Below are 26,235 nucleotides of genomic sequence, written 5' to 3' on the forward strand. Positions count from 1 at the left end.
CATGATCTTTGTGTGTACTGCTAGTATATGGGTACATGTACATTTTTGCGATTAGTATAATTAGGTGTACATATACTATGTAAATGTACAGTACATAACCTACCGAAATGTGCTCTAAGCAGGGTGCTTGTCAGAACAGGACATTTCTTCTCACAACTGCTAATGAATCCTGTGAATTATGCCTTTTAATTAACAGTAGCATACATATATACATGTAGCGTGTGTGTGCAAACGAGAGAAGAACGTGTGCACACATGCAGATCAGGCTCTGTCACTCGGAGACCAAAATAAACCAGCCCCGTTTTTTTTCACTCCTCTCCTAGAGGCATGTTGCGTCTGCCGCATATTAAAAGACTAGACATTTTGTCTGACAGCGTCTTACATTTAACAAAAGTCCTACATACACTAAGTCATGTGTTCTTAGTTCTAGATAAGGACACATAAGATTATGTGAAGGAGTAGGAATCATGAGGCATAACGCATGGTTCTACAGACGTAGTAAGGAAGCCATACACTCAACACATGAATATATCACATCTGAAATGTAAGGTTGCTAGTAATAAAATGGCAAAAACATTAGGTCATCTACCTGCCAGTGTTTTTCCTGTCTTTTTGCACTCTGTTTTGTACGAGTTGAAATGCATTGCTACAGATTTTTGTATTTTTAGAACGATGCACCGAACAGTTTTGCTGTCCGTTACCTCAGCAAATTTTCTTCGAACCTAAAACGCTTGAATGCCAAGCATGATGTGCACTGTGCTTCCCATGTTGAAAATACAACTTCACAAGTTCCATCTGAAGGCAGCATCCATTTCTTTTGGTTACCAATATGAACATCACCAAGACCTTAAGAGAGAGAGAGAGAGAGAGAGAGAGAGAGAGAGAGGCTGCATAATCATGATCTGACGGGCGAGCTTAACATCGATGGAGTAAGTGTAGCGAGGACAGAGGGGACAGACATAGCTGTGAGAAACAGAAGACGATGTTAAGCTTGCCCGTCAGATCATGATTATGCAGCCTCTCTCTCTCTCTCTCTCTCTCTCTCTCTCTCTCTCTCTCTCTCGTTCTCTCTCTGTCTCTCTCTGTCTCTCTCTCTGTCTCTCTCTCTCGCTGTGTGTGTATTTCTCCCACTACCCTGCTTTTATGCTAGCGTCATCGCTGTTGTCACTTTGAAGCCAGCCAGGATGGCACAAGAGAGCAAGAGCAGGGGTGAGCCTAGCTTTAATTGTAGACTGTTTGTGATGGAAATTAGATCTCACTCAGGAAATAATGGCTAGGGATTAGGCCGAGCCCCAGGGTCAAGACTGGCTGTTCAGACAGCTATTGACTCTGCAGCTGTGTGTGTGTGTGTGTGTGTGTGTGTGTGTGTGTGTGTGTGTGTGTGTGTGTGTGTGTGTGTGTGTGTGTGTGTGTGTGTGTGTGTGAGAGATTAAATATTTTCTATTGTTGATTGACCAAAAAGTGCGTATGGATGACAGGTATCTTCACTGCATATGAAACCCTTTTTGTTAAGGTTCAGTACATTGCTTGACATATCTATCGGCTTGACTGAGAGGGAGCAGATGAAATAAGACATTCATATTGCTCAGGCCTTCTCTGGGAAGTATGGCGCCATGCAAAACTCAGAAAGCTTATTTACCGCTTGACTGTAGACAAACTTGTTTTTTGAAGTGTTGCCTTTCAACTGAATAGACCGAAGGGATTTGTATATAAAGTACATGGTGTCTGAAACTGCAGGCGAAAGAAAACTCCAGGCAAAGAAGATGGAAGATAAAACAGATTAAATAGCATGGAAAATTAATAATTGTTATATACTTAACTTGGAATGGATCACAATGTAATACAACATTTTAAATGTTGTATTCTGTAGTTTGGATGAATGCACTGTAATGCGTTTATATATAACATTTACATTTGTTTTTTTATATGTTTCTTCCAGATCCCCACCTGCGACACTAATGATGGGACCCATTCCTGCGTAAAGCTTTGTAGTCCTTTCATTTCAGGAGAAGAATGGGTTTACGCTGAAACCATGAACGCATCGTATGCTCGAGCAGACACCAGCAGACTCTGATATCGGTCTCCTCCACGCCTCCCTCACTCTTTTGCTCATTTTCTTATATTTGCACTCCCCTTAAAGAAAGATCAGAATCGGATAACTCTCCCCTGAAGCTTTTGGCGGCGGCTCAGATTTCCTGAAAACTGCACTGAGATCTGGATTCCAGAGACTAAGATTCTATTTTCGGCCCAGGACAGACCAAGAGGCTTTTGAAGAAACTGCTGTGTTGAAATTATCATATTCCCCCCCTCTTTTACTTTTCCGCTATTCCTCATTCCTTTCCTTCAAGTCCCAGAGGCACCAACTGATGGAGAGACGAAGGAGAGAGTCAGGATAAGGACAAGAATTACAGCATCAGAAAGAAAAGGAACAAACTGCTGATTCGTCAAGAAAATTGGAGTAGGGCCCCTGTGAGGATTATTTTACCCAGTGAGCTTGATATCCCAGTTCAGTAACATCTATATAATACTTTTTGATTACATTTTAAATCTGTTAGCCACATCAAAGCCGCTAGGGTGCATTAGACCTATAAGGCATCAAGTAGTGAAGGGGAAATTTGGGAACTTTGAGCATGAAAAGGGGGTTAAGATTCCTGTGTTGGCCCCTGTGGCCTATGGCCCTCTTCAGCCTGCTTACTACAGTAAAGATGCTGGAATTTGGTGGGGCGCCTGGTCAGTGGGCACGCTACGGACGCTGGGAAGCTGGATCAGTGGGTGAGCTGAGCTTCAGTCTCAAGACCAACATCAGCAAAGCCTTAGTACTCTACCTGGATGATGGCGGCAACTGTGACTTCTTGGAGCTTCTGATTGCTGGCGGGCGCCTCCAGCTGCGCTTTGCCATCCACTGTGCCGAGCCGGCCACGTTGCACATGGAGACACAGGTGAATGATGACCGCTGGCACATGGTCTTGCTCACCCGCAACTTCCGTGAGACCCTCCTGATGGTTGATGGTGAGACAAAAGTGGCTGAGGTCAAGTCCAAGAGAAAGGAGATGGCAGTGGTCAGTGACCTGTTTGTGGGCGGCATCCCACCTGACGTGCGTCTCTCTGCACTGACGTCTAGCACAGTGAAGTACGAGCCACCCTTCCAGGGCTTGATCTCCAATCTGAAGGTGGGGGATATGCCTCCTACTTTGTTAAATAGCCAAGGCATTCAGAGCGACCTGGAGTACCTCTGCACCAAACAGAATCCGTGCTTCAATGGAGGGTTTTGCTCTATTCAGTTTGGAGAAGTTCACTGTGACTGCATCCACACCCGCTTCAAGGGGAAGTACTGCAAGGAAGGTAAGGAACCATCATACTGTACCTGCTGTTGTATCTGTTGTAGGTGAAAATATCCACTGTTTGCTTCGTTCCTCAAAATCCGTAGTGTCATGAGGTGTTGGAGATTTAGCCCTTACCTTTGGGCTTTTGGGGGTCACTTTGTAGCAATTCAGTCTTAAAAAGGGAGAGTGGTATGCTGTTCTGCATAGTATTGCAAGTTGTGCAGTTCTGATGTGTATAAATTATACTAAAATAGTCTCTTCTTGACCTTTTCCAAGTCTCTTGCAGTGAAGTCACAAGTGGCTCGTTTCTTTGGTGTGAGCCAGTAGGAGCTCTGTGCTTTGGTGGAGTTTAATAGTTGAGGTATACACTCAGAGAGGGCTTAGATGATGGTGCTTTCTGAAACAGCAGGCACATTGAAATTTTCAGTCTTCTATTGTCAAAGATTATTTTTAAGAAGATTCATTGTTTGAAAGATTGAAAAAACAAAATACATTTTTAGGGATTATTTGACTCCTACAAAATATTTAGACATTGCATTTTGAATGTGGCTGGGATTATGTTTTTTAAAACAATACTTAACATCAAAAGGTGCTGTATATCTAAACAGAATATTTCAAATGCAAAATCACACATTATAGGTCCGCTTTTCAACCGGCTTTATTTCCTGCTGTTTGTCTGTCGGGATTTCTTCCTTTCTTTATTCTTTCTCTGTCGTCTTTATTTCTTTCTTTCCAAGCCTATTGTCTCAGGCATGCACCCTGCTCTTGCCTTCATTTGCTCTTGGGATGTGCTTCTGTGCTGTCAGCTCATGTCAAACTCTGTTCCGTTTTACACCTCTGGCTCCCTCCTTTACTGACACATCCCATTTCCATATCTATGGTCTTTCCCTCTGCTTTACGTTTATCCATCTCTTCGTCCTGCAGCATTTCCTTCACCCGCCCCCTACCTTCTCTCCTCAACACTATCTGGGCTTTCCATCTCTCTCCACCTCTCTCCCCCACTCCATCTCTCCCGAGTTCACTCCCTTATTCCACTTATCTCTCTTTCACCTTTACCCGCTGTCAGCACTTCCTACTGCTGCCTCTCCTCCCCCTGCATTTATCTCACTCCTCTCTTTCTTTCAAACTGTCTGCTCACCTTGTTTGTGAATTCTCTCATTCCCTCTGCAGCCATCAGAAATAGCTGGCTCTGTGTTGATCATCCGAGATTACCTACTTTTTGCCATCATATATACATATTAATATTGCATCGTGTAATCCATAATAATCGATAGACTCAGTAGCTCCTACCTTGTCCTGTATGATGAAATACCTTGTAATTACTGCATCTTCAAAAGGTAGATAACCGCTTTACCAGCAGTTATGTCCCAATTGTTTGAAGTCTTGCGTTTTTGTGGCATCCAGAGATAAGCTTTTCCGAGAGCTGAAAATAAATCAACCCAAACTAAATATTTAGTTTTCTTTTTTAGTATTGCTTTTGATACATCTGAAGTTATAATAATACAATCAGCATGCAGCCAAGACTTTGATTAAAGCATTTAAGTTGTTTTGATGTAGAAAGTCTAGAACAGTTTTTTTGCTCTCTGAAAAAGGCAAACAAAAGCAGAATCATTCATTTCTTGTGAATGAGCTAGAGACCCTATAGTACAGCAAATGATGTCACTGCTGGACAGCCATATAGTTCTGTCTGTCTCGCTCTCTTTTTTTCGGTGTCTCTCTTTAATTTTTCTCAATTCCTTTTAACTCTTCAAGCCTTTTCTCCATCTCTCTATGAGCTCTGTGTCAGATTGCTCTGTGGTTGCTGGAAGCAGATACCGCTGCGTGGCTCTTGGCTAAATTGAGAGCAGAATACCAATGCAGTGCTACAGTGACTGCAGGAAACATTTGTCCTTTTGAAATGGAAAGAGAGAGAGAGGGTAAGATAGAGGGAGGGAATGGAGATAGAGGTAAGGAGCAGACAAACGGAACAAGAGGAAATCATGAAGAGAACAATGGCCGATCAACAGTGAGAAATAGAGAGGAGAGCAAGGATGAGAAAGACGGCTTGAAGATATTAATTTGCTTCGTGTTAATTTATTTTCAGAGATGTTCTTTGGATTAAGGGCTGTTAATAGGGTCATTATAGCTGACTTCCAGTGCAGTGGTGTATTTATTCCTTTTATCTAACACATTGGTAGGAATCGCTCTCTTTTCGTTGGTTTTAAGACCCTTTAGATGTCTCGACTAACAACTTAATGTCTCGCTGTGTTAGCTCTGTGGTGAAGGAGCCATGTCAAATGAAAGGTTATTTTTGAATGCCTGCTGCCTGTTCAGAGGAAGAACGCATCATTTCATGGGAACATTTTTAAATGTGGCACTTGCAATATATTCATGTGTCTTGTTATTCAATTAAAATACTAAAGTTCGGTGGAGAAAATGTCCCTTCCAGCAAAAGTTCTAACGTCATAATTTCTAAATTGCAATCTTATAGCATACCCCTACGTCTATATCAACAATGTAAATGTACATATAATTTCAACAGTTTTGACATGCAGACAGATCGGTCAATCATTGGTCAATCTGGATCAATACTTGATTTTAATCATTTTTATAGCGGAGAAAGTCGATCCAAACATGGTCATGGTGTGTAGTTCTACTTTGGTTAGACCAAAAACGGTCTTAGACATAGTCTGTTGCTAGGATTTTTGCTCCATGGTCTGATCCGTCTTGCATCTCTCTTGTGCTCTTGTTCTCTCTAGAAAACCGTCCAAGACAATAGCTAATGGGCTTTTACAGAAGAAAAAAAAAAGATAATTGTACAAAATTGCAGGACAAGTGAAAAGCACCTATCCGCCAGCCGGCTCTTAAGAAAGAAAAGAGGGTGATATGTAAAATCATTGTAAACTATTTTGTGTAGTATTCTGCTGTGGGGTTAAGATGATATTCTTTGTTATTCAATGACAAAACAAGGACACAAATGGATGATTGAACCAGTGTAATGTATCACTAATGGACAAAACTGTTGAGAAGCTAAATCATCCCTCAAATCCCAAATGAAAAAAGCAAAACTAAAAAAAAAACATTTCAAATTGACCGGTTACACTAAAACACATTTATTAAACGTTTATTATTTCTCAGAGATCGATGACCACGACTAATGTTGGCTATGCTGTATAACAATGAAGGTTTGAAAAAAAAGAGGGGAAAAAAATTCCATTTATTAATGACAACAAATAAAGAAATATAACACGTACAGTACAACAAAAACATTGGACGAGACGGTGAGAGAGTGTAGCAATCAGAGAAATTGTTGGTTCTCTCCACCGCCCTATTACTGATAGCTGCTATATGCTCACGAATACTAGGCTTTGGTAGTGGGAGGCTTTGGTGTACACATTAGAGCATACCAAGAGAGAATGGAGTTTGTCACAAAGAAATTGCTTTCAATGTCTGACTTGAGCAGAGATGGAAAGCAAAAGGGCCGCACTTTAACCATGTGATCTTTATCACATTGTGTTACATTAATCTTCTCAAAAACTGAATATTCAACATCCACACTTTGACAGCCTGTAGCGCAGTTTGGTCAAATCAATGAAATGGAATGCATTAGCCACAAAGGTGTAATTAGTTAATATGTGTTGTCTTCCAGACTTTTGAAATCCTTTTGTAATGGTGGATGTCAACCCAAAGTGGAATCAGTAAAGTCTGAACATTTAATATGACAGCTGAGGATTTGTAATTCAAGGAGGTTGCGCCATCTCATCTCCCTCAAGCACAGTTTTTGATCCAACTGCTCTCTTTGTAGAGTCTGTATCTCCTGTTGCTTTCATTTGAATACCAGTGATCTCACTCAGTTGTTAGCACCCTCCATCCATACTTGGCACTGACAGGTTTCACTATCTTTTCTTTTGGCTCATTTCGTTAATATTGTTCTGGTGAAGTGCAAGTTTCTTCAGAAAGGATGAAGGTTGAAGGTGAATATCACAGTCGGCCTGTAGATTTGAACTGACAAAATTCAGATTTTACCTCACAAATATTACATTGGCTGCTCACAGAGAAGCAAACATAGATGCTACCTGAAAAATGCATGAGCTGAATGTTTGTGTGTATGTATATGCACCTTTCCTGCTACAATCATAGATTATTTTCCCATTGGCTTGCATTTTGAAGTAGTTATAGGCAGGCCTTTTTCCATTAGGGATTGTAATTAAAGCTACTCTATGCCTCTGTGGGCCATTGTTTTTATAATTGATGCTGACCCTGCCGTTATGAGATCTCAAGTCAGGGTAATTAGAGGTTAAATTCATTTGTGAAAATGAATGCTGTGATATTAATATATGAATTTACTCATTTAACTATGAATAGGCTTTCAGGTTGCCATGCGGCTAAATTTGCGCCTGACTTTAAAGTTATTCTGCATGTCGTTTACATTTTTGACCCTTTAATTGCCGTATGCAGCTGACTTGACAGACTGTCTACCGTTTTAAGCTGTTTGAAACGGTAGATGCTCAGTAGCCATTCACCTCATTAGAATTACATGAAAACAACAAATCCGTCTGGCCAAAGAAATATTTGATAAATATTTTCCATATGAGACACTTTTTTAACTGGACTCAATTAGCCTAAAATTAACATATATTGACCTTATTGAGCTCTGTGGCCATTTCACTGTATCAATTTTGCAAATTAATTCAGTGAATTTAATTACTTTCATATTGATTTTAGAAGGTCAGATGCTTTGGAGTTATTTAGTTAAAGAGTAACACAACATCAGGCTGAAAAGTCAATGTCTCTCTGCTCTCTGGTTAAAAGTTTCAAACCCGATTCCCCTTCCGACAACACTGTTCTACCTATAACCACAGCCAATAGTGATGCTACTAGGTCCTGAAGTGCACCTGTACATCGCTGCAGCAAGGTGAGAAGTCAAACTACTGGAGGACACCAAAAAACACATCATAAGTTATTCTTTAAAATCATACTTCTCATTCCAGTATATACGCATGTCTTCACTTGAGACGTTTCAGCCATGTTTTTCACTCATCTGTCTCATGTGTTCTATTTTTTGTTAATTAGCTGTCTACCCATGCTGCACTAACCACTTGCATTTCATCCGTGCTCTATACACCTGCATCCTGAAGCTAGTTTTTATGTTAATGTGGCCTACACACAGTACTGTGCTTGAACACATTCTGTATTGACACTGACAGAGGACTGAAGCTGCTGCTGTGCTGCTGGGCTGCTTTCACTGCGAAGCCTGTGTAGATATTGTGTAATAACCAGGAGTTGGCATAATGATTCTGATTAGCGATATCAGTAATGTATATCATTTTCATGTTAATTAGATTCATGAATATTCAGGTATTAAATGTAATATTCATAGTAATGCTGTATTATATTGATTACACTTTTGGGAGATAATCAGCAGTCAGCTTTGGTTTACATTTGAAAAATATTCTTCCATAACCTAATCAAAGTGTGAATTTAGTTCTCTCTTTTAGCGTGTGACAGGACATTTTATCTGAGAAAATTGGATGTTATCTGTCCACATTTTCTGCCTGCTCTCTGGCAGTGGAATAAACACTACATCTCCATTTATAAGGAAAAAAGATTGATGCAGCAGCCCTTTTCCACTTGGCAGCAGCATATAGAGAAGTGTTCAAAAAACAGCTGCTTAGCTCATTACTACTCACTCTTCACTAATTCAATTTCATCATCACCTTTAATCATATATATGTCCGAATTAAGCAGAAACCTGGCTCCTTGAGGGCCCTTGCAGTTAACCGACCCTGCATTTCGAGAAGGCAGTCCCCCACCACCTTATAGAAAGAAGCTGTGACCTCAAGTGAGCCTGTAGCTGAAGAGTGAGAGAGTGAGAGACAAAGCTACGCTCAGCTTCAGACATTTGCTGTCCTTTCTGGCTGAGCAGGGGCCAGCCCTATAATTGCGAAAGTCTGTCACTGAGTGAGTTTTAAAGTTATTGAGTGATTAAGTTACACCATGGTCAGAATAGGGATGTCACAATACCAAACATTCAGTAGTCAATACCAATACCAGTGAAATTCCACAACTATCTATGCCAATTCCATACCTAGGTAAAAAACAAACAATAAATGATGTAATTCAACCTGCACTCCTTTTCACATTTGAATAACATATTTTTTGTTAGGTAATTTTAACAGGTTATTGTTACCTCTCCAATATCTTGTTTTATATCTGTAACCTTTCAACTCTAAACTTTGATACATCGCCAAAAACTATATTTCACAAGATTACTTTTGAACGCATCATGATAACGTTATACTTTACTTTTTGCCCAATACGCATTTTTACTGAATAGAGCCCCGACACAAACTCCTGCAAGTCAATACCACCTTCGATTCAGGCTGCTATGAGCTTACAGCTAATGTTAACTCGCTCTCCTCCTGCCCATATTAAAACACATCGGTTTTCTTTACATTGTAGCAATGTCAGGGGGAAAATAGTGGGCGTCCCCTGGACGATAATGGGTTTAATGAATAAATAATCACAAAAAGTTAAGTGTGTGCATACTGTGTGCAGATCGAAAGTTTGATGGCACGAAAGAGAGAAAGGTGGATGTGCTGACAGCAAACAGCTGTTAGGGGGAGAGGGAGCAGAGGAGAAAACCTGCGTTCCAGGGCAGCATTGCCAGACTCGTGTGCTTTAGGAACTGATGAGCAGAAACGATTTAGCATTTCTTATTTCCTCTCAGATTTTAATGCATCAATGGGACACAGTTAGTTGCACATTTTCTGTATTTTGGCCTGAACTTGGTACCAAAGTATCGGTTCTTGCTACATCCCTAGGTCAGAATGAGTGATACAGTTGCACCATATGTTGGTTAGGGTTCGGGTTGGTTAGTCTTGTCATAGATTGTGGAGATGTTTTCACACAGTTGCTATTTTTCACCAACAGACCATAGTAATCTGTGTTTATCAGCTGGTGTGATTTATGAACTATAAGGGCTCGACATCCCCCTTAACACCACACCATCCATGAACGTGGCATTTTATATGATGCAGCTCTACATCATTTTTAGCTAATGCTAGAAAGGTGAGATTAAATGTGATGTTGAAAATAACTACCTTTGCTTGTCTCAAGCTGTGACGCAAGAAAAACCTTCACACCCTTGAACTTGATATTGATATACTCTTCATTGATATAGTAAATATCATATGAATTTGTTTTAAATTAAACAGAGAGCTGTAATTTAAAATAGGTATGCAGTTCAAAAAGGCCACATGAAGCCAATTTAAACTTTTCAATTCTGAATATGTCGTAATTCCTGTAAATAAGACAAACTTTCATTGGCACAATATCTAGGCTTTATTTCAGTTCATACAGCTGCGTTGCGCATTAATTATTTCACTTTCACCCTGTTTCTTCCTGTTGTACATAAGTAAGACATTCTCTCACCTTTACGGAAGGTGACGAAATCTCAGCAGTTATAGTCCTATCAGCGTTTCCCACATCTCATTCTCACTGCCTGATAATTGACTGCCCAATTAACTTGTCCTATATACATAAATAAATAGTGCCTAAGGAGGGGGCTGTACCTCGTTAGGCCGCGAGAAGAGGTTCAAGAGATAACCTTATCAGCAATACGTCCGGCTGTAAGGACAGAACCCGACTCGTTTGCCTGTCTTTTTGCCTTCACCAGCCTACACTGAAGTCTACTGACTCCTCCATGCTTCAAGTGTCCATTGGATCGGATTGCTGAAATGTTGTTGGCATTTATCAACGCTACTGTTACAGCTCTGCTGCTGCTGTGTGCTGTTGGGACTTGGTGTTTGTAAAGAAGCTGTCGTTATCTTCTTCTTTTTATGGCTCTCTTTCCCTCCCTTCTTCTACCTACCCAAAAAGCAATTCACTCATTTTCAGTTTTGTTGGTTGGTAACAGGCACAGATGGAAAGACTAGGGAAATATTTGACTCATTGTTAGAAGTTCCAGTGGTACAATTGTCCCCCTCAAGTCACAATGGTAATAAAAGTAATTACAGACTTGATTATAGTGTACTTGTATCCAAAGGGAGTCGGTTAGTTAGTGCATAGTAAATGAATGAGAATAAATAAATAAGTAACATACCATAATATAGGCTTTATAACTAAATAAAGACTAAGAAAACAAAATAAATGCAGAATATTGCTCAAGTATTGAAACTTACTAATAAAACATAGAACCCACAAATAATCTCTAATAAGTAGTAGTTAAGGCGCATCATTTTAAAAGTAACTAGGAAATCTCTAAAGAAACCTATTCAACAACCGTATATAAGGTTGTAAGGCATTTTTTGCATGTACTATAAACTACTGCTACTAAATTACATTTCAGCAGAGCTTATTTGACCCCTTTTTGCTCACCCTTTACCCCTTTCTGCTCACCCTTTACCCCTTTCTGCTCACCCTTTACCCATCGCCATCTCACTATTCTACTCTCGACTGTGTAGTGATAGCTTTTTGCAGGTTGAACAATCCCAGGTTCAAAGGCTACGAGGCCTCCATTCTCCTTTTGATTGATTGATTTTGATTGATTGACTCCCATCTTCCTTGAACAGACAGCAAAGCAGAAATCCACTATTTAGGCATGGGTGCCAAATATTCCTCAATTCTTCATACTTTAATCAAGGATGTTTTGATACACGCTTATCTCATTTTCTCTTGCCATGCTATCATCTTATGTCTTGGTCTTATGGTTCTTCTTACTTCTGTCGTTAAGAATGAAGGAACAACCACAATAATCTAAACTCTAAAGAAACTGTTTCTGATCCTCTCTTTTTCATAACCTGGTCTTCAGTGCATTCCAAAAAAAGGTAAATCTGGTAACAAATACTTAAATCCCCATTCCCCTAATTCCTCCTCTTTTTTGCACCATATGTGAATATGAATACCAGTGTTTATCCTAGGTTTACTGCTTTGGAGGGGCGCTCACCGTGCGACAGGGGGGATTGCGTGCGCGGCGCGGGGAGATTGCGTGCGCGTGTTTCTATTTCTATTTAGTTCTCCTTTCTTCCGCTCTTTAGGTATGTGCGCACGTGTAGGTGTGTGCGCACAATGAGTAGGAGCCAATGAGTGTTTAGCACACTCAAAACATATCTGTGTTGACTTGCATGATGCAATGGGGTAGTAATTTAAGACGCAGGTGGGCTGGGTGTGTCACTGCAGCTTGTATGTGACTGTAGAGGATATTTTATAATAATGGAATAGAAAATCAACATGCATCTTATTGCAATGCATGCTATAGTACATTAGACAGCTTTTTTAATGTGACAACAAAGCAAATCAAGAAGGAGCTCTCTGGTGACTTGTTTTTACTGTGTTGGCTATGCAGTATCAGTATCCTTATGTACTGTATGTCAATGGCTTTAACGTTCATATACATAGATTTTTCAGTGTGCAAAGCTTTATGCAATTAGGCTTGATTTTGATTTAGATTTTTTCTCGTGACTATTTGTGTTCAGTGTTTATTAAGTCAGGCGGCTCCCTAGAGGCTGCAGTCACTAGAAAAGACAAATAAAAATAAACCACGGCAAATTCCTTGTATGTGAAAACCAACTTGGCGATAAACCCGGGTATTATTAGCCGCACACTCGACATGTTCCATATCCATATCTGCTCTTGCATCCTGCAATTTGTGAGATGACTGAGACCTTACCTCTCTGGAGAAATGTTTGTTCATGCAACCTTGTAATTAATTTAAGTCATTTTGATTAATATCTAATAATCAAGACAATACCTAAAAATCTTCAGTATTTCCTCTATGTTGCTAAATATTCTGTTTATAAACTGAAGCAATGCAACTATAACAGTCATTTGTTAAGATTGGTCTTGGTAAAAGTTAAAGCCATGAATGCTAGGATGCTAGGCTAACAGCAATTTAGCAATGTCTTCTTTTTTTTTGTTACATGGGAATAAAACTTTATAAGCAATATCTTTGATGCAGGATTGCACATAAACACGCTCGACTATGTCAGATATAGCTTTATGTTTAACTCTGATAATGTTCTATATTACTCACATGTTTTTTATTATAACACTTTGTAATCATGAAAGAAAACCCCAATTTTTAGCAATGCATTTCTATCCCACACCTAGTTTTACAATGGATATTGTACGCTACATGTTGGCAGTACTATGTTGAGTACTACATAAAATATTTATAGTTTATTGTTTTATTGTTTAATTACAGGTTCTGACAATATTCTTTCTGTTGAAGTGTTGTGCTTGCCTACATCCGATATCTTAGCAGTTGCAGTATCTATATGTTCTAACTGGCCTGAATGCTTTCACCTCATATTGGATACACTGCTTTTGATCTGTTGATGCTCCATGCGGGGCTGGTTGTTACTTGCTTTGTCTCTTTGGTTTAAACTCACACAGAGCTTGATCAGAAACTTGGTGTAAATCAAATTGTTAACCATTTTTGAGTCCATAGTTTTCAAGTGTCACCAGTAAACACAACCAATCACGTCTCACTTCACATTTTAAATGACATGACCTGGAAGCCCTCGCTACACATTACCAGCAATATATATATATATATATATATATATATATATATATATATTGCATTAGCATGTTAAGTCTGGCCATATTCTGCCATTGCATCAAAGCTTTGCTTGAAAAACACAACCCCCTCCTTACCCTGCATGGTCAGAGGCAGCACATCATTAGTGGGTCTCGGCACTTTAATTGGTCTTCGTTTTATTTTACCTTTACCTTCATGGGAGTGCTCCATAGTGTTCATTGTTTGTATCTAAGCAGTCCAGCAATTTGAGGACTTTTCGAGGACTACTGCAATCTCAACTTTAAGAAGCAAGCCTAAGCTTGGCTTATCGCACCTCCTTGTGCAACGGTTTAGAAAGAAACTATAATAAGAGGTAGAAGCTGCAAACTGTCAATCAGTTTTGCTCTGTAACCTCAAGCTGCTGTTAAAAATGATGACTCACTGTGTTGTGACTGATAAGAGATCCTTGCGACTCCATGCATCCTCTCATGGAACAACTTGTTTGTGCATTGAGTCATAAACGAGACGCATGGGGAGTCGGGGTAGAAATGTGGCAAACAGACCGCGGGGGAAAAAGGTGTGAAAGCATGGAAGAGTATTTGGTGCCGGAGTAATGCTCAGAAGCTGTCGACTCTCACCATTCCTCAGTCCCTCCCCTCTTCTTGGAGTTCCACTTCAATCAAACACTTGCCAGCTGAGCTTCAAAAGATGACTGCAATTCCCCTCTCTTTGCCAGCCAAAAATCCCTGCTACTGTAATATGACAATATTGATGGAGTAGAGAAGGTTCTGATGCCTCCCGTCGTGCCCCATAGCCCTGACGAAGTGTGTGACTTGAGCCACTGTCAAAGCGGGTGCAAAATACCATGCACTACACTCAAGTACGTCAAGGAGAGGCCTTGATCACATGTGGGACTCAAATTGGTCTTTGGACACGACCTAAAGAAGCTAAGGTGCAATCACCGCTGATATCTGCACAAACAGGGTGTTATTTATTTATTACTTTATGGATCTTCTGTGAGCCGGGTTGGTTCCATGACATTTATTTAGCCTTCCAAACAGACGGGACCACCTATGGAGTTAATACAGCTCCGGTGACATCAAATTACTAGGAAATGAGGTCTGATTGCTGATGTGCCTGCTGCTGTAATGCCGTCACTCAAGTTGCAAGCTGTTTTTGCTTGTGGCTCATCAGCGCTCTCCCGCCTCGCAGCTGAGTGACAACACCGAGTATAAAACTTCTGCTTTATTTATTTATTTATTTATTTATTTATTTATACACTCGGCTAGACTATTGCAATAACTAGGCACACCGAAGAGCTCTGGTACTTACACAATGTGTCCGGTCCTGTGACAGCATGGAGAAGAAAATTAGAGATTTTGGGCAAAATCCTGACACCATTCCATTCCTGTTCTCACTGACTAATCTATGACTAAACTGGACATGTTCTGCACATGTGCTTTGTTTTAAAGTAAAAGGATCATAACACAAATAAGATTGCTAAACATATCTGATCTGGATGGCTGAGATAAACAAATGGCACCAGCAACGCATAAATTGCCAGAGGTGGATGCTCATCGATCATGCAGTAGAGAAAGGGACCTAAAGGGGAGGGTCAGCTGTTAAGAGAGGAAGGATGACAGTATAGAGCAAACAGAGAGCACAGAGATGTAAAGAGAGTACTTTGGCTAATTGGTGAACAGTAAGACGCTGCGTGACATCACAATGTGGCAGCAGTAGTTACAAAATCGTCCAAGACCTTATGAATAGGCTTATGTCTTTGACGGATTGCCCAGGGTGATATTTGTCAGGGAAAATGGAACAGCTTGAGGGGCACACTGTGAGTACCGCGGGGCAGCACATGGTGACGCCACCCTGTAGATTGTGTGTCAGCGGGAATGTGTAGAATTGCAATCAGGGGACGTATGTGTGGGTCTCAGTTTGTGCAAGGCCTCCCGGGTGAGGCTTTTCAGCATGGCTTCTCTTCGTCTCACAGGCAAGTTGACAGATGGAATGGAAATATCCCAAAAAAGGAGCAACAAAGAGAGGTACAATAGGATTGTCTCTCAAGATGTTTCACCTTTTCTCCTCTGTACATCCAGTTCCCCTACTTTCACAACAAATGTTTTACCACACACGCATTGATCGCAATGACATACGATATGATGATATGATGATACGATAATGCGATGCAACGAAACAGACTTTAGTTTCACATTCTGCAATTATTATTGTAATCATTCAGTCTTTCCATGCTTTTGCAGCAGTCATCACAACATAGCGCTGCATTTATTCACAGCCATCCTTCTCAGTAAAAGGACTTAATCACATATTTCCATAAACACACAAACACATTGACACACATCCTCTGGCGTCACTGCTCACAAGTCGAGCAGGGAAGGTAAATATTGACTCAGTATTCTCATTAAAGGGCTTTTTGACTATCGGAGCCTGAAAAGGACATATAGTACACTAATTGCAAATAGTAAAATGCCAGGGGCAGTCTTTGCTGGTGATGATGTTGACCCTTTATCTTCTTCTCTCTCCTCTGCCGGCCTATTGCCAAGGCATAACTTAGACCGAAGGGTGGAATCAGATTAGAGGTCATCCCGAATGTTAAGAATTACACGATTTCACTGTAAATGCAGAAAACACAGTTCATGTGAAAATAGGGCTAATCTTGTTATGCCAAGAGTTCATGCCAAGTTTATACAATGAGCACAGCTTCTAGTCCCATTTTCTCTGCCAACTCTTGTCTCTGCATTCCACTAAGCCATGAATTTTTTTGAATCATCTTTACAGCTCAGAGTTACAATGAGCATAATGCCTTTCCCTAATGCTTGTTGTTTAGCTTTTGGTTTTAATTTAGGTCCACCGCAGCAACAAAGTCATACAAAGTCACCAGTATCAACTATGAATTGTGAAATATTGTAAAAATGAGACTGCGTAGTTAAAGCCTTGGCTCATGAATACGGAGGCAAGAACAAGAGCAAGAGAGAAAGGGATAAAATAAATCACAATCCCAAAGAGAATTGTTCTGCTGTTCACATGTCTGATCAAGCTTAAAAATGCTATTACTCTATTGTCACTGGAGCTGTTCTCCCTGACTTAACTCTAGAAGATGCACTGACCTTTTCAACACTTTACCACATCAGGTCTACTACGCGTCGACAGTTCACCTCTCCCTTTTCCTTGCGAGACGATAATACCAGCTCCCCTTTTTATTGTGATGAAAAGGCAGAGCTGGCTTTAGTGTGATTTCATTTCCTCTGCTCTTGGAGCTTCTGTAAGCAGAAGTCCTGACAGTCCCTTTACCTGAAAGCAATCACCGGGAACGACCGTTGCTTTAGCGTGTGATTGAATACCAATAAATCTGGCCCTCTTTATTTCCACTAGAACACAGAATAGTGGAGAGTTGCCAGCTTTTACAGACATGAGAGTGGATTATCTTCCCTGGTGGACTTTTAGCTACATGATCCTGCGTCACGACACAAAGCTTCCTTCAAATATGTAGTGGAAGGGATTGATTGAAGCTGATACTGTAATCCATAATACTTAGAACATTTATATTACCTCATCCATTCGGTATGTCTCTGTAGTACTGTATGACCAAGGATCTTCTGCTCTCTTCTTTGACTTTTCATTGTTACTGGAGGAGGTGAGAGCAACGAGAACATAGTGATTTAGAACTGCCTCCCACTCGAGCTTCTGTCCCATCCATCTGTTTCTATTCAGCCAATAGTTTTTTTTGTTTTCTTTTTCATCTGTACTACACAGTGTTAATGTTGACTGATATATATGAGTCCAAGCGATCTGCGTCTCCACCATACTGTTCCCCTTGAGTTTTAAAGACTAAACCATGATGCAAGTATCAAAAAATGGTTTCCTGGTTCTAAGGTTGTCTTTCGCAATAAAAAAAACAATATATTGTGCAGCCCTACATGGGGGTAGGGATTGATTCCATGTTTTAATTTGTGCTGCACATGACAAAGAGGCTGTTTTAGTCCTTGAGAGAGTAGAGCAATCTTGAAGTGAACGGCGAGATGTGGTCCAAAAATAAATACATCCCTATGATACTTCCATGGCAATGAGACACAATAGTTACACCCACATTGCGGGCAATGAATGATAAACATGGTGTTATCAATACTCTGGTGTTAATGTTGAGCGATGCTGGAACTTTACCAATGTGACCTTATACATTCAAATAGTCTTGCACTTTATTTACACACAAACATGCATTCAGGGACAGATGTATAAACCTACGCATAACTTACAACTTAAATTCCACACTTACTGATGGGCTAGAGATGGATTTGTTTACTCCGTCTGTCTTCAGCCAGGTGACTACTGTGATATGGCCTTGTTTTTCATTGATGTGTGTACTGTATGTGTGAGCCGTCGCTTTGCACAGGTGGTGGTCAGCAGGGCCAGGAGCATGTCTATGAGCTTGTAGAATTCCACTGAGGTGGAAATCACACAGTCTGGACGCCTCTGCCGCTCTGAGAGGCCTTGGCGTGAAATGCTGCAGGTATTGCTGACCGCACACTGTTGCTCCTCCTGTGCTGGACAAACCTGGGTACAGGTACCTCCGTGGGGCTTTGTATATCTGAGCAAGACATGCAGGTAGAAGGCACTCACAAGCAAAAAAATAAAGATCCATACGCATACACGTTCACAATGCTGCTTAGAAAAGGTTCAATCCTTGCAGAGATAAGTGTGAGCAGTACTGTAAGCTATTATGTTGAGTTGCCTCTTAGCGAAATGCTCTGAGTGAATTTAAGTTCCCTATCATAACCAGTGATGCAATGTTCGTCAGGCTTTTATTGTGAAAGGTAAGAACGGCAAGTGCGAGGCTATAATCGATGCACCTCATAAATACTGCTCTTATTAAAACACTACCCTTCTTTAAATACCGATACTAACCGTATTGTACCGTTTTTAACAGCAGGGTACTTTTGTAGCATCGGAATACGATGCAACACTATTTGTGACCGTTGTGTGTTTTATCTAGATTGGTGCTTGACGGCTGACAATGGCGAAATGTCATTTCTTTTTTTTTTTGAGGTTATCATGTGATACTAAACAAGAACCCAAAGTAATGAAACATATCCGGTCCCAGTAAAATGGAATGGGATAAAGGTCTGTCTACAAACTTGTGGTAGATTTTGGAAATGGTGCATAGTGATGTAAAATATAGTATTGGTCTAAAGGATTTTTTTTCCCCCTTGTAATTAGGATTGTCATATATTTAGGCCAATACAATAAACATAATGTGATTTGTAGAAAATGGGCTCAATGCTCTCAATGGATAATTAATGTAGACAAATAATTATTGTGTAATTAATTATTGAGAGAACAGAAATTGGGCTGCTTTTTAAATATTTGATTGCTGTGTCCAGGAAGCTCCATTGTACTGCTGGTAAATTACATTTCTAGGGCCATTGTTCTCATGCTTTCATGTGTTGCCCACTGACCACAGCCAGGAAACGGTGCCCATTTGAGAGTCCAACTTAATGTTTCTTCCACATTTTAAATAGACGGGTGCCATTGCCAAAGGCAATCATAAACTCACAAAAATCCAAAGGGTCCAGTTGTGTAGAAGCCTAAAACTCTGTGATTACACCCAAACACTGGAAGCAGACAGATGGAAAAAAAACAGCATAAGTGAGAAAATCAAAAAGGCTTACCAGCTGGTAAAAATTGTAATTTCTAACACCCCGTCCTTGAGGGCATTAGCTACTGAAACATGTACTATTCGCTTGACTCTGTCTGACCTGCATACATGAGTGATCAAGCTTTTTGAGTGTAAAAGTGGCTACGAGGCAGAGGAGGCAAATAAAGGAGACCAGTCAACTCTATTCTGTTTCGTCTTCTCCAAAGACCCTCTTTTGTTCTAAGGTTTTTTTTGGCAGTGAGCCTTGAGTCCAGTCAACTTCACTGCAGTGATTTGTCTGTGACACATCAGTAGCTCGCAGAGCCGCTGAACGCTCTCATCTTAGAGAGTTTAGGGGGGAGAAGTGAGGAGTGAGCGTAAGAGCCAACGCTAGGTATCCTATACGGCCTGCCTTGGGTTCAACCTGTCACATCAGATGCAATTCTCCTCAGCAAATGAGTCCATTTTCTCGAGTAGAGAGACAGATGGATCAACAGACAAGCAGGCAGGCAGCTCGGCATGCTGGGTATGAACTCACTAACTGTATGCTAGTCTTCATTAGTTCTTATTCTGAGAGATTGAGCACCAGGTTAATTTTAGGAAATAATCCTATGCTTGTTGACATTGAAATTTGAACACATAATGTCGACATTAAAAAATGTCAAGGAAAATAAGCTCAATTTAGACAAAGCAAGGAATGAATATGTATGATATTAAATCATGCAAAAAAGAAAATGCATATGGAGTATAATGTTGGCATTTGTTCATCAGACTAACACATACGAAGCATATGAAGAACCAATACATGTATGGTATTTGTTATAATTAATAACAGCATCCAGTACAAAGAGCACACACACACACCCTAACCCTAACCCTAACCCTAAGCCATTTACATAACGCCTACGGCCCATTTCACTTTCACTCTGGTGAACACGACTGAAACAATGGCTTGGTAAACCCCCCGTTCCCCATCTTCTTTCCTCCGTATACCCTCCCCATGGTTCAATGTCTACTGTCTCATTGAGGGATAGAGAAGAGCCTATGTTACCCGCTGCCACATTCCCATGAGGGGATGATGAATGTTTCAGTCGGATGCGGGACAGTGAAGGGGGGATGGAGACAAGGTCAGGGGTTGGTTTGAGACAATAATGCTTAAATCTCAGAAAGAAATGAATGTCCCAAATTCCTAGCAAAAGCTAGAGTCCAGTGATGCCACAGGCCAAAACTCATCCCCTCAAACACATTCAACCATTTCTGCAATGCTGTGTCTACAGTGCATTTCACCCCGGTCTGTGTCTGGCAAACATGCATTCCTTTAAAACAATCTTTTAAAATGTATTTTCCAGTTCTAAACTTTTTCAAAGCTGGTGTCCAGCAGACATAACCTGTTAGAGGGAAGGAGGTTGTTTTCCAAGTAAAGGCAAACTGTGTAGCTATAGGTGCTACCTTGGCTTTAGATATTTTCACAAAATAGTGCCTTTTCAGTCAGGATTGTTTTGTTGTGTTTTCTGGGGATATTCTTGTGTATGCTGCCGTGGTTGACCTTAACAGAGAAAGCATCAGTTTGAAGTTTTTGCTGTCTGCCTGTTTTTGTGTCTTTTTTTTTATTTTATTTTTTTTGTCGTCGATGCGCATCACCCTGTGAACCCCGTCCGTGTTCACACTAAGCTTTTTCTGTGGAATTTGTTTAAACTCTGGAGCATTTATTCCATTAGTATGGTTCATTGAGGCAGGTCAGAACACTGCCATACTGTATTGTCTGATATATTCTAACACGGGTGGCACCAAATAACTGCGTTAACGTGACTGAAAATCCAAGACTCAATCCTCTTATAGCAGAAAACCACAGTCTAGACTGAATCTCATATCCTGCTTATGTTTCCTGTGCTCCGAACTAAAATGAAGACCACAGACGAGTCCATCATGTTTACCCAAAGCACAAAGCATTACTCATATTATATAACTCCCATTCCCATCATTTTCTACTCAAACCTCTGTCACCTTAATGACTATATCTCTGATTATTTTTACTGGCCTCTAATTTGTCTTGGTTATGAACGTGTAAATATTGTTCTAGAGAAGTGTTGTATACATAATGTTATTGTTTCTTGATTCCCTTTGTAACAAACATGAATTATGGAATGCAAAATGGCGCTTGAAGCTGCTCAAAGTTATTTACATCAGTATTGAAAAAACAATAGACCTTGTAATAGCTTTTGAGTTAAGATCTATCTTTTCTCCTCAGCATCTATCTTCTCTGCAATATTGGATTTATTTTTCCTATTGGCCCAAAGCAGCGGCAGCAGCAGCTCTCGCCCACCTCTACGCTCTTATTTTTCTGACATTTAAAGGCAATTATACAATGGAGCTCTTGCTAGCAAAGATCAGGCTAATAAACCTCAGGACCATCCACTAGGTCGCATAATGATTTTGATCGCAATAATTCAGTGTATGACTAAATTAGAGAAAGGGAATTGGATAGTGGGTGTTTTTTCTTTTTAATAAAATCTCTTTTCACCATCAAACATACTTGTATTGTTATACAGATACAGGTTTCAAAGGTGCAAGTCCTACAGTATTCAACTATTCAATATCAGAGCCAGAGCCAGAAACCTATAATGGTAGATCTCTTATCCATGTAGCTTACAGTAATAAAAAAGCCCATCTTAATGTTATTTGGGATATCAAATCATTTATTGTTACATAATTTAATGTAGCACAATACAGTACAAAGATTATTTCGAAAAGCGATCCTGCTACTATTCCCCTGTGCTATGCAAATTAAAGTTAGAGACCAAAGTAGTCTGTAGCTACAGCGTTGAAAAATGTTTTTCCAAGAGGCTTTTTAGGCCATATAACATTTACGTTTACCCTTCTGGGAAACCTCAACCCAATATCCACCGGTCTCTTCTGGCAGACTACTCACACATTCACTCAGACATCCATCACTTCCTGACTGTAGGGAGCTGAACCTCTGTGGGCTCACTACCATCAACAGCTTGTGAGTGTGGTGGCATTTTTGGAGATCTATGATGTGTTTATGAGCAGCTTGAAAAGGGCATTTTGGAGATTTATGGATGTCAAGGCTAAATGATGTATGGAAAACAGGGAGGAACAGAAAGAGTCTTTTGATGTTGATTGGAAAGAGTGCTTTTGGCAGTGTGTGTTTCTTTTGTGTATTTGGGAGGCGTGGGTCCATCCCTCCCAATCCCACAATATCGGGGACCTTCCACACGGCAATTTGGCAGGGGATGACGTGGAGGGTGGGGGGGATATAAATGAATAAATAAAAAGGTCACGTCAAGCCATTTTCATAAAAGCTCATTAACTTTGATTTGCTGCAAAAAAAATGTCTGCAATTAGAATAACAGCGATTGAGCTAATGAAATTTCAATAAACAGTGGTGGAGTGGAACCAAAAAATAATAACGCAGGACTCGCGCATGTCTGAGACTTAACCCCACATAATTGGCAGGTGACCTTTCAAGGAGATGGAAGTAGATCACAGGTGTGGGTTTAGTTTGAGCATGCCCATGTGTGTAATCTACTGAATGTTTGAGCACACAGGCTTTTCTTCTGTGTGTGTGTGTGTGTGTGTGTGTGTGTGTGTGTGTGTGTGTGTGTGTGTGTGTGTGTGTGTGTGTGTGTGTGTGTGTGAGTGTGAGAGACAGGGTGATACAGTAACAGTTTGTTTTTTATTGCCGCTGACCTTCATTTATTGGCCCTATCATTGTCTACTGGTGAAGTATAACAATATATGGCAAGTAATCATAATGGCTTTCTCCACACACTTCTCAACAAAAATGAGCAATCAGAAGCTCACATTTGTCATTTATTAGCAGGTTTAATGGTGAGGGCGGCTACTGTTATCTCTGTCTCACAGAATACAGTAGAGATACTGCTCTGAGAGAATGAAGGTTTCCACTGCAGCCAAAACACAACTTGAGTAATTAGCACAATTACAGCCTGAGAAGAAGGAACTAATTAGTGAAATGTGTTTGGCGCAGTGTTCAGGAGAAGCTGCACGCTCCTAGCTCTACATGATCAGACTGCTCACATGTATTATTGACAGCGACGAGTATAGGTTTCACTGCGTGCCATTAACAAGAGCAAGCCGTAAATGATGAATGATACCTGATGGTACATTTGTAAGATGTAAATGAATAAAGCTCTCTGTAAATCAGTATCCATGCTCAGTCAATTGAATCACCTCGTTGGTCTTATATGCGTCTTCGACCTTCAGAAGGGGAAGTCATTCAGTTGGGCCGGTGATGCTGAGACACGAAAAGTGAAAGCGTGTGTGTGTGTGTGTGATCGATGAATTGGTTTGGGGGTAAAAAAGGTTGTTATATGGAGAAGATTGCAGGGATTTGCTCCAAAGTCGCATCAACACCACCCGTGTGTTGTTCCAGCACCTCACCTCTCTAACCTGTGTGATACCTGGCTCAGTTCCATAGATATGAGGGAGATTTGTCAGCTGCCCTGTTTGTTCACTGTGTGTGCTGATAGCCTGGCAGGCTGTTTGTTTGTTTATTCCTTGTCTAGGTCAAAGCAGATGCCCTCGCTCTTCTTCTCTGCCTTTCCACTATCTCACCGAGACTCTGAATCTGAGTCTCTGAACTCGTACAGACCCTGCTGCACTGACCTTTTCAGAGCACTATATGTACTGTAAGGTAATGTCACAACATCCAATTCTTAGATCCAATACAAGTTGTCTTAGGAGGCTGAGGGTCGTCTCCGGTGGTGGCGGCTAGATGGTTGTTCTTTTCCTGAAAGACAAAAGATGAGAAAGTCGTGAGGGCCTGCTAAAGCAACAGAATCAAAATGATATAGTTTCTGTTGTTACTGTTCTCCATACAGTTTTATTGCAAAAGATATGAAGCATATATTAAATGTTCCAAAAGTACATAAACCGTAATATAGACAAGGACGAGCGGTCAGAGAGATTAACCCTTTGATCACTCTGTGAGATATTTCATTAACATGCTTTGATGAGCTGGTTGGACGAAGACTATTTAAATCCTGCAGATGAACACCTCACACACTGATTTTCACTCCGTCTTCGGCTGATTTATTCATAAATGTTCAGTTTGCATCACCATAATGTACACAACCTTGACTTGTTGTCAATAAAAGTGTCTACATCACTCCACTCAACTGAAACATTTCAATGAGCTCAAGTGTTTTTTTCTGTCTCATGGATCCATTCAAATACATTATGTGCTACAAAAGTCCACACGTAATGACATGCGGGGAAATAAGCTTACTGACGGCAAAGGTTTGATTCAAGAGATGCAGATTTGAAGTAGGCTCTTCTATACATTCATGTCATTAGTGCTACAAACTTAATATATTTTGTGCACTAGTACGTGTGGCACAACAGTACGGTATTGAATGCATAACACCATATATATATATATATATATATATTGGCAAGCAGCTTGAAGATATTTCTGTACCATGTTTAACCCATCTTAGTACTGGCTCATATTTTTTAATACATGATTTAAGATGTCAGATTCCACGTCACATACAGCATGTCTTTATTTAATTTAAATTGCAAGTAAAACCTTATTTCTGAAAGTTGTCCTATATTAAAAAAAAAATGTCCTTTTCTTTTTTCTTTCTTTCTGATATGATCAATACTCAATATCATTTACACCTTGGAGGACATCAACCACATGAATGATGGATTTAATTAAATGGCCCTATCTCAAATGTTCACGATTTTCTTTTCTTCTGTTTTGTTTCTTTTGTTTTCGGGATTTTCTTTTACACCAGAGCAGTCTTTACAAAGTATTCTCAAAGTAGTATGAGTGTATTTATATCTTACAATACCTATCAGAATCAGAATAAGAAATCCTCGATGGGGAAATTGACATTGTTACAGCAAGAGAATAAAGCGAGTACACAATTAAATGGAATAAAATACAGTAACAGTACTATGTATCATTATTTATGCATATCATTTCTTCCCTTCTTTTTTGTTTTTAACAATGCAATGAATAGGTAATGAGAGATTCAGTCCATATTTACCATACTAGTTAGCATGGCACTGACATTAATAAATCTTAAACTAAATGTAATATACGTTGTATATGCTCATTTTCATATGCGCCAGCATACGTTTCTGCCATGCGGCACTGTGTGACAGGGCCTTTAGAGACACTTCTCTAAAATAGCATTGACCATTTTCAGATTCCCATGTGAAGTCTCATGTGGGTAGAGTGGGATTATGACATTGTGCAGTGAAACATACCCAAGCAGACACTCACACCAGACACACATTGAGATAATGTAGGTCAACACATACCCACATGTACAGTACACGCATACACACGGAGTGTTGATTTATTGCCACACACCTTGAAGGAAGAAAAGGCGGTGGGATGCCCCAGGCTACCAACTGTTATCCAAATACTTCACATATACCTGCATTGTTTACTTTCAGTATGCATATTTTCACAAAGACTGCAGCCTTTTTTGAAATAGCAGTGAGTTAGACACACATTGGCACCTGGTGAGACACTTGACTAGGAGTTGAAACTGATGCAATGGTTTTGACGAGGTATGTCTATTTTGTAATTATTTATTTATATTTTTGGGTGGGTTCAAACTCAGTGAGCTGGTACTTTTTTTTCTGCACTCTCTACACTTTTAAGATTCTTTCTGTCTCTAACTGACAAAGACTTTTAAGGATGATGGTACTTGAAAGCTCAGCATTTCATTTTCACACTTTAGCCAACATCTTTC

At 40.2% G+C, this 26,235-nt stretch overlaps 1 protein-coding gene across 6 annotated transcripts in view; it reads left to right on the forward strand.

Moving 5' to 3' along the window:
* Nucleotides 1-2,257: 2,257 nt before the first annotated feature.
* The window catches only part of nrxn2b (neurexin 2b), a 503,322-nt gene continuing 479,344 nt past the window's right edge, over nucleotides 2,258-26,235 (forward strand). For all 6 annotated transcript variants that reach the window (XM_029455250.1, XM_029455256.1, XM_029455255.1 and 3 more), the window contains exon 1: nucleotides 2,258-3,342. In XM_029455250.1, the coding sequence (XP_029311110.1) occupies nucleotides 2,631-3,342 (712 nt within the window). In that variant the 5' untranslated portion in view covers nucleotides 2,258-2,630. The remainder of the gene's footprint in view (nucleotides 3,343-26,235) is intronic.

This window comes from Cottoperca gobio, chromosome 18 (genome assembly GCF_900634415.1).
Source record: "Cottoperca gobio chromosome 18, fCotGob3.1, whole genome shotgun sequence".
In the NCBI taxonomy this organism is placed as follows: domain Eukaryota; kingdom Metazoa; phylum Chordata; class Actinopteri; order Perciformes; family Bovichtidae; genus Cottoperca; species Cottoperca gobio.